A 9,226-nucleotide genomic window follows, 5' to 3' on the forward strand; every position below is an offset into this window, starting at 1 on the left:
AGTAGGTGTTTACATAGCGACTAAGACTAGTTACTCCTCTAGGTATTTATGAGGGAGACAGCACCGATACCATTTTCAAATGAGGAAACTTATGAATATAGTTTGTAGAATTTGTCATAAAGAACATGAGTTTGTAGAATTTGTCATAAAAGCATAACACAACTCATCTCAGAGGGGACAGCTGAGGAGGAAGCTGAAAGTCTGGTTGAACAGTAGATGAACAACAGACTATGCAACAAAATGACCAGCTTGGCCTCATCATCAGTATTTGGCCTCTGGCCAAGCCAACCAAGTCAATGGCAGCACACACAGAAATAGAGCTTGGAGTTCCTAATTTTCAGTCCTTCAGTCCTGTGTTTTCTTTAGATAACCAGGAGGCCATTAATATACTGGTTTTATTCCCAATTTTTCTTTTTTTTTTTTTTTTTTTGAGACAGAGTCTCGCTCTGTGGCCCAGGCTGGAGTGCAGTGGCGCGATCTCAGCTTACTGGACCCTCCGCCTCCCGGGTTCATAGCTGGGAGTACAGGCGCCCACCACTGCGCCTGGCTAATTTTTTTTCTTTTATTTTCTTGAGATGGAATCACGCTCTGTCGCCCAGGCTGGAGTGCAGTGATGTGATCTCAGCTCACTGCAACTCCCGCTCCACGCGCCCCCTCCCCCGTTTCAAGGGATTCTCCTGCCTCAGCCTCCCAAGCAGTTGGGACTACAGGCGCACACCACCACACCCAACTAATTTTTGTATTTTTAGTAGGGACCGGGTTTCACCATGTCTGCCAGGATGGTCTCAATTTCTTGACCTCCTGATCTGCCCGCCTTGGCCTCCCAAAGTGCTGGGATTACAAGCCTGAGCCAGCACGCCCGGCCTATTTTTTTTTTTTTTTGAGACAGGGTTTCAACATATTGGCAAGGCTGGTCTCAAATCCTGACTTTGTGATCCTCCTGCCTTGGCCTCCCAAAGTGCTGGAATTACAGGCGTGAGTCACTGTACCTGGCCTATGCCCAATTTTTCTTAGCAAAGAATGGAAAAGCTTGTGGGTCAACCTTAAGGATAGTAACTTTCATTTACAAATGAGTTAACAAATTTCTGCTGCTGGTACCGTATTTGCCACTCAGTAGCATTCAAAAGTTTCACTAGATTACTTTATAATGGAGGATGAATCACAAATGTCTAGGATCCTCCCCCATTAAATTCTTGACAGAAGACCCACAAAGATCATCTTTAAACCCCTTTTCTGCTCCTATGACTATTTAAGTCCCACCAAGTTAGTTAGCTTTTGAAAGCTCACATCTCTTGATCAGTGTAGAGGCAACATGCCATATGCAGGTAAAAAATCAACCCACGGTAGGGATCAAGTATACTGAAGCTTCAGTTAGGAGTAAGTGGTTCCAGTTTTGGATTGAGGACCCTAGTCAATGATGATCCTATTTTGTAATCCAGTTGTAAGATATCTGGGGAGCAGAGGGAAAAAAGTTAACGCTATGGAGTTGTCACTCCAACTGAAGAAAAATTAATAGGAGGAGCAGAACTTCAGTTCTGGAAAACTTTTTTTTTCTTTTGAGACGGAGTCTTGCTCTGTCGCCCAGGCTAGAGTGCAATGGTGAGAGGCTCATGGCAAACAGTGCCTTCTGGGTTCAAGCGATTCTCCTGCCTCAGCCTCCCGAGTAGCTGGGATTACAGGCACACACCACCACACCTGGCTACTTTTGTATTTTTAGTAGAGAAGGGGCTTCACCATGTTGGCCAGGTTGGTCTCAAACTCCTGACCTCAGGTGATCCACCCACCTCCGCCTCCCAAAGGGCTGGGATTACAGGTGTGAGCCAGCGCGCCGGGCCAAGTTTTGGAAAACTTTTAGTAAGGCTGAAGGCTTAGGCATGTTTTGACCATTTGTAACTAATAATGACACTCATCACAAGGTACCCACAAAATTCACTGCCAGTCACCCTGCTACGTCAAAGCCTCTCCTACTTCAGAACCTACCTAGCCATAATTTTAACTGACATTTTAGCAACAAAACTTTTATTTGAAGATATCCTTGAACCACAAATCTCTCTGGATTTAGATTTCAAGCAGTAGAAAATAAGATGGTTTAATCTGCAATTCAGTAAAAGAACTTCACATCAAACTTCAATCTTTAAGAAGCTGCTACAGCTATACTGTAAGGTTACGAGTTTATTCTTTCAAAGCAGGTCTCCTCATCTCTTAAACGCTATATATATTAAGTAGATAAAAACTGCAATTTCTATTTTGGTAGCATTTAGGATCTACAAAAGTGATCTTTCAATTATTTGGAATTTCAAAATAGAGGTTACCTAGTAACAATGCATCAGTAGAACACAAAATACTCTCATTTTGTTTAGTCTGTGGGGGGAAAAAAATCTTTAAACTGGAAAGATTCTGTAGCCTTACGAAGATTATTACACTGGAATTGGAATTACTGTAGTTCGTTTTTCCCTCTAGGAGGGCAGCCATTTCTCTACAAGTTTTGTAAAAGTTAAGACTCGGATTTCAAAATGCAAGCAGATGTTGATGAAGCATACGAAATGGGCAACTCCATTTCTATTTCGGAGCCGCAGTGACTCCGACTTTGTGCCCCAAGCCTGTAAAGCACAAAACCTCATCCCTTTGGTGTAAACCTTCAAGAGAAGTGGGGCAGCACACTTCAGGCTTTTCACCAACAGGCTGGCGACATGCTACGTCAGGGTGTCCGGAGAATCGGGGCTGAATGGGAGAGATCTTGAGGGCAAGAGCCTCAGAGACCTTCAGGCACCGGGCTCGTGAAGGTTTCCACGTGCCCCTATCTAGCTGGTCCCAGGGGGAATTAGTGGTTGCTACAGTAGTTTAAGACGGCCGTGGTTTTTCGCAACCCGGGCGGCGAGATGGCGCTTTGGTGTAAGCGAGGTAAGGTGGGTGCACTGGGATCTCCGCTCTCGGAGCCTCCAGTTGACTGCCACGCCGACTTGCGGCCAGACCTGCGACCTCCGCCCTCCCCCGCGGCGCCAGCCTCTGGAATCTGGCGTCGCCCCCACTTCTCCAGTCGAAGTGGGAGTCCCTCTGTGCGGGACCTCGCCGCCATACCCAGGCCGAATGGGGGTGGGGAGGGAAGTTGGCAGAGCTCGGCCTCAGGATCTGCGCCCCTGTGGAAGGACGGCAGAGGACAGCCGTTTCACCAGCCTCTCCCGTGCTAGGGTCTCGGGAAACACGCGGTAATTACCGAAGAACCCCGCACTCTGTGAGATGCGAGGCTGCGGGGTTGCCGGGACATTTTGAGGACCGGGCTCGGCCGGGGAGACTCCAACCTTCACCCTCCCTGGCCCCCGGTCCCACTTCCCGCCTTCTCCCGGCGCCGCCACTTCAGGCAGCCCACTCGGCCCGGCCTCTCCCCGCGCCCGGACCACCCCCCACGGGGTGCTCTCACTGCGCAGCGAGTCCCTCCGCTGCCTCCTCCCAGCCCAAAATGGCGGCGATGGCCGCCGATCTTCTCGTCGCCTTCCTCAAAGGCCAAGGATCCCTCCGCGCATACTGCCCCGCCCATCTTAGCCGGATCTCTTTTCTGCCCCGTAAAGATTAACGCCATCAATGAACTCTTTAATTGAGTTCGGAGAAGGCGGGTCCAGTTGTGCCTCCTCATAGCTAATCGTTGCCAAAAGTGAGAATATTGGCAGAAGGCTTGACCAATCAAAGAAGGCAGCGATGCACGCGCTGTCTGTACCCGCTCAAGGGTAGATGGGTTTCGGAGTCTCGGGTGTGGCTGTTGACGTGACAGGCGCTCGGATCGCTTTTCAGGCTAGAAGAACTACAATCCCCAGGAGGCACCGCGCGTCCAGGCTATCTCCTCCCCCCATCTTAGTGGCCTGAGCGGCTTGACCACAGCTGCTGCAACTGCAGCAAGAGGTAGGGCTGAGGCGTTGGGAATTGCACCGACAGGCAGTCGCACAGAAAGACACACAGATGTAGTGGTGTGCATAGCCCTTGACAGCGAATAGGTCAGTTCCACTTTTGCAAAACCTCTTTCCATGACTATCTCCCCTCTTCCAAGGACTCCATCCTTGTCCCAGTTGGGTTTCCCGCTCAGCTGCATGTAGCGCAAAGACCTCTTTCCCCTTTCCCCTGTTTCCCTTTCTGAGAGGAAGGAGGGAGGCAGGCCATGACCTTAGAGGAAAAGGCCTCAGCACTAGGCTTGGCCCAGGTCCCAGCTGTGCTTCTGGCCTTTGGAGCCCAGCTTGGGGAGAAGGTTGGGGGTGCAGGGCTGCATGAAGATTGAGGCCCCTGGAGACAGTGGGAAAGGACTCCTGAGCTTGCTCCATGTTCTCCCGTGGCAGCAGCAGCCCCGCTGCACTCCCAGCCTTCCCAGGCAGTCCTCCTTTTCCCCTTTGGTGGTTGGGGAAACAAAGCTTACACCTGGCTTCCTGGCTGCCAGCCTGGGCCTCGATGACTTCCAGGAGGACGGTACAGGACATGAGACCTGGTGAGAGACCCGAGGGGCAGGACAGGGAAAACGGCCCCTGAATCCCACTTGGCCCCTTGCTGGCTGGAGGTGTGAAAACCAGTGGTGGAGGCAGCCTTCGGGGCCTGCATTTGAGAATAAGGGTATGAAGAGCTGGGGTACAAAATGGCTGCCGCTGCCTGGGCAAACAATTCTGGGCAGCCAGAGTCTTCCTGAGAACGTTCCTTCAGAACTTGGATTTCTGATGTTGTTCAAAGCAGGTGTCACTAGTTCCAGGTGTCTGCTGAAAGATTTGGAACGGAAGATGATGGCCACTCCGAACCAGACCGCTTGTAATGCAGAGTCACCAATAGCCCTGGAGGAGGCCAAGGTAAGCCCCTGCCCTCCTGCCCACCCGAGTACCCCGAGCATGGGTCCCACAGCTGAGATCCAAACTTCTTGTCTCAGATATGTTGGTAGATTTGGAAAACCAATATTTTGATGAGTCCCTACTATGCACTAGGCAATAGGCCGGAATCCCAGTCTATGCTAGCTTATGAAATCTTAGTAACTGGCCGGGTGCGGTGGCTCACACCTGTAATCCCAGCACTTTGGGAGGCCTAGGTGGGTGGATCACCTGAGGTCAGGAGTTCGAGACCAGCCTAACCAACATGGCGAAACCCTGTCTCTACTAAAAATGCAAAATTAGCCTGGCGTGGTGGTGGTGCATGCCTGTAATCACAGCTACTTGGGAAGTTGAGGCAGGAGAATCACTTGAACCCAGGGGGCAGAGGTTGCAGTGAGCCAAGATCTCGCAATTGCACTCCAGCCTGGGCGTCAGAGCGAGACTCTGTCTCCAAAAAAAAAAAAAAAAAAGGAATCCTAGTAACCCTTTCAGGCAGGAATTATTTCCAATTCCCAGAAGCCAAGGTTCTGAGACCTGAAATACCTGTTCCAGAATCATGCTGTCTACCAGCAACAGACCCAGGGTTTAAACTTAGGGCTTCCTGACAACTGAACATTGCCTTGACCTCAAGTTCAAAGAGGGCATGGAGGGACTGGGTTGAATGTGTTTTGTCCAGGCCATGAACCAAGTCTGAAGCAGGAAGAAGAGTTTTTGGTTCATAATTTGAATGGACCCAGGCAGGCAATTCACTTGAGACCAGGATTTCAAGACCAGCCTGGCCAACATGGTGAAACCTCATCTCTAGTAAAAATACAAAAATTAACTGGGCATGGTGGCACATGTCTGTAATACCACCTACTCAGGAAGCTGAGGCATGAGAATCACTTGAACCCGGGATGCAGAGGTTGCAGTGAGCTGAGATCACACACTGCACTTTAGTCTGGGCGACAGAGTGACACTCCATCTCAAAAAAGAAAAAAAAAAAAAAAAAAAAAACAGGCCAGGCAGTGGCTCACGCCTGTAATCCTAGCACTTTTGGAGGCTGAGGCAGGTGGATCATCTGAGGTCGAGAGTTCAAGACCAGCCTGGCCAACATGGTAAAACCCTGTCTCTACTAAAAATACAAAAATTAGATGGGTGTAGTGATGGGCGGCTGTAATCCCAGCTACTCAGGAGGCTGAAGCAGAAGAATCACTTCAACCCGTGAAGTAGAGGTTGCAATGAGCTGAGATCGTGCCATTGCACTCCAGCCTGGGCAACAAGAGCAAAACTCTTTCAAAAAAAAAAAAGAAAAGAGCTCGAAGCTGGGCGCAGTGGCTCATGCCTATAATCCCAGCACTTTGGGAGGCCGAGGTGGGCGGATCACTTGAGGTCAGGAGTTGGAGACCAGCCTGACCAACATGGAGAAACCCCATCTCTACTAAAAATACAAAATTAGCCAGGTGTGGTGGCGCATGCCTTTAATCCCAGCTACTTGGGAGACTGAGGCAGGAGAATCACTTGAACTTGGGAGGCGGAGGTTGCTGTGAGCAGAATTTGTACCACTGCAGTCCAGCCTGGGCAACAAGAGGGAAACTCCATCTTCAAAAAAAAAAAAAAAGAGTTCGAGACAAGCCTGGCTAACATGAGGAAACCCCGTCTCTACTAAAAATACAAAAAAATTAGCTGGGCATGGTGGTGGGTGCCTGTAATCCCAGCTACTCAGGAGGCTGGGGCAGGAGAATTGCTTGAAACTGGGAGGCAGAGGTTGCAGTGAGCCGAGATCACGGCCCTGCATTCCAGCCTGGGCAACACAGTGAAACTCCATCTCAAAAAAAAAAAAAAAACCCTGAAATTAGCCCAGTGTGGTGGGGCATGCCTGTGATCCCAGCTGCTTGGGAGGCTGAGGCATGAGAATCACTTGACCCCAGGAGGCAGAGGTTGCAGTGAGCTGAGATCACGCCACTGCACTCCAGCCTGGGTGATGAAGTCACACTGTCTCAATAAAATAATTTGGAATGGAGGTAGGGGGTTAGGATATAACCCGCAAAAGAGGAGAGAGAAAGATCGTATCAGACCCTCAGAGGATGCCACTTTCCAACTTGGCAACAGGAACCTATGCTTGTTCAGCCCGTGTTCTCTCACTACCTGCCCTTACCCATTCTTCCTTAGTCCATGCCTCCCTATAGATGAGCAGGGAGCTTAGGAGAGGGGTCAGAGAGCTTCTGACCCACGCTGCCTAGCCTATTCCGTGTTTTCTGGATTTACTGAATTTGGAATTCATGATGTGTCAGGGCTACAGTGTTCAGCCAGGTCACACAGCTTATCTACAGTAGTGGTCATGGTGGTAGAGGGCCAAGTCTTCAGGAGGGAGGCAGCAGGTAGGGCTAGGGGGCTGAGTTTGCTTGGGTGAGGGTGGAGGATCAACAGGGCACTTTTACTGAGGGCTGGGAACATGTGACTGTGCACACTAACAAGCCACCCTGCCTTGGCATCCCAGTGGCCTTGCCTGTCCCAGGTGGGGCAACAGCTCTATCTCATTTGGCCCAAGCCACTGGTGGAGACAAGGGCTATTGCTTATATTTAGTGATCTTCCTGCAGGTGAAGTAACACAACAAACTCCACATACATACATACCCCATACACATACACAGCCTGACATACCTCCTTTTCCCTGAAATTCTCTTCAGGGTCTGCAAAACACACATGACATATGCCTGGCTCTTAAGGGCTGCGCATACACCACATTCCTCAGTACACACCCTGTGTGCATGGACCCATGCTCACATGTCTGTGAACTGCATTGCATATTACTCAACAACATACCAGTGGTAGTGGTTATTATTAGAAATTGTCCAAACCACAGACTTAGAGCAATTCATTTCCCATCTCCCACACCCAGTACTCCCACCCTTCCCACAACAGAGATAAACAGATGCCCTGAGCCTATACTGTCTTGACAGAATCTTTCTACCTCTTAGATAAGTTCTGGAACTCTCTCACTGCAGACTGGAGGCCGACCCTCCCTCTCCTTGGAGAGGACCTCTTTCCTGCCATTCATATTGGAGAGTGATGCCAACTACCAACTTCTGCCTAGAATAAATATGTTCCATCATTTTATTTTATTTTTTAATTTAATTTAATTTTTAAATTTAATTTTATTTTTTGAGACAGAGTCTTACTCTGTTGCCCAGGCTGGAGTGCAGTGGCACGATCTCGCCTCACTGCATCCTCCACCTCCCAGGTTCAAGCGATTCTCCTGCCTCAGCATCCCGAGTAGCTGTGATTACAGGTGCCTACCACCATGCCCGGCCAATTTTTTTTGTATTTTTAGTAGAGATGGGGTTTCACCATGTTGGCCAGGCTGGTCTCAAACTCCTGACCTCAGGTGATCTACCAGCCTCGGCCTCTCAAAGTGCTGAGATTACAGGCATGAGCCACCATGACCAACCTGCTATATCTTCTTTATGCCAGAAGGATAGAGAGGGGAGTCTTATTTGTCTGTTTTTTAAAATTATTATTTTTATTTTATTTATTTATTTATTTTTTGAGACTCCAATTCTGTCACTCAGGCTGGAGTGCAGTGGCGTGATCACAGCTCACTGCAGCCTCAACCTCCCACTTCAGCCTCCCAAGTAGCTGGGATTACAGGTGCTCACCACCATGCCTAGCTAATTTTTTGTAATGTTTGGTAGAGATGGGGTTTTGCCATGTTGCCCAGGCTGGTCTTGAACTCCTGGGCTTCAGCAGTCCACCTGCCTCGGCCTCCCAAAGTGCTAGGATTACCAGCATGAGCCACCATGCTCGTCCATAAGTCTTATTTCCCAGTATCTTTTGGATCTCCCTATCTTACAGGTTTTAGGCCACTTAACAGATATTTACTGAGCACTGCCCTTGTGCTGTGCATAGGAATATAGTGGTGACTTGGACAGACAGACAAGATGTGTTCTTACATGAGGAAGACAGATGTTAAATGGCCATATGCTAAATGCTGTGTGCTAATTGCGTGACATGATAGAATCACTAGGGAGGGTAGATGGGGAGTCTACTTTAGGTAGGGTGGTCAAGGAGGGGCTCCCTGAGGAAGTGACATTGGAACTAAGCTCTAAAAGGTTAAAAAAAGGTGGCTGGGGGCAGTGGCTCATGCCTGTAATCCTGATACTTTGGGAGGCTGAGGCAGGTGGATCACTTGACATCAGGAGTTTGAGACCAGCCTGGCCAACATGGTGAAACACTGTCTCTACTAAAAATACAAAAAGTTAACTGGGCATGGTGGTGGGTGCCTGTAATCCCAGCTACTCCGGAGGCTGAGGCAGGAGAATCGCTTGAACCTGGAAGGTGGAGGTTGCAGTGAGCTGAGATCGGGCCACTGCACTCTAACCTGGGCAACAGAGGGAGACTCTTGTCTCAAAAAA

At 49.4% G+C, this 9,226-nt stretch overlaps 1 protein-coding gene across 10 annotated transcripts in view; it reads left to right on the forward strand.

Moving 5' to 3' along the window:
* Positions 1-2,128: 2,128 nt before the first annotated feature.
* Positions 2,129-9,226, forward strand: part of HEXIM2 (hexamethylene bis-acetamide inducible 2) — a 10,649-nt gene continuing 3,551 nt past the window's right edge. The window contains exons 1-3 of one of the 10 annotated variants that reach the window (XM_011985971.1): positions 2,129-3,206; positions 4,443-4,590; positions 4,708-4,817. In XM_011985971.1, coding sequence (XP_011841361.1) covers positions 4,752-4,817 — 66 coding nt within the window. In that variant the 5' untranslated portion in view covers positions 2,129-3,206; positions 4,443-4,590; positions 4,708-4,751. Of the gene's footprint in view, positions 3,359-3,800; positions 3,987-4,442; positions 4,591-4,704; positions 4,818-9,226 lie in introns of those variants that run through there. The other 9 variants (XM_011985968.1, XM_011985967.1, XM_011985972.1 and 6 more) reach the window with 9 other exon arrangements.

Source organism: Mandrillus leucophaeus, unplaced genomic scaffold (genome assembly GCF_000951045.1).
Source record: "Mandrillus leucophaeus isolate KB7577 unplaced genomic scaffold, Mleu.le_1.0 Scaffold290, whole genome shotgun sequence".
NCBI lineage: Eukaryota > Metazoa > Chordata > Mammalia > Primates > Cercopithecidae > Mandrillus > Mandrillus leucophaeus.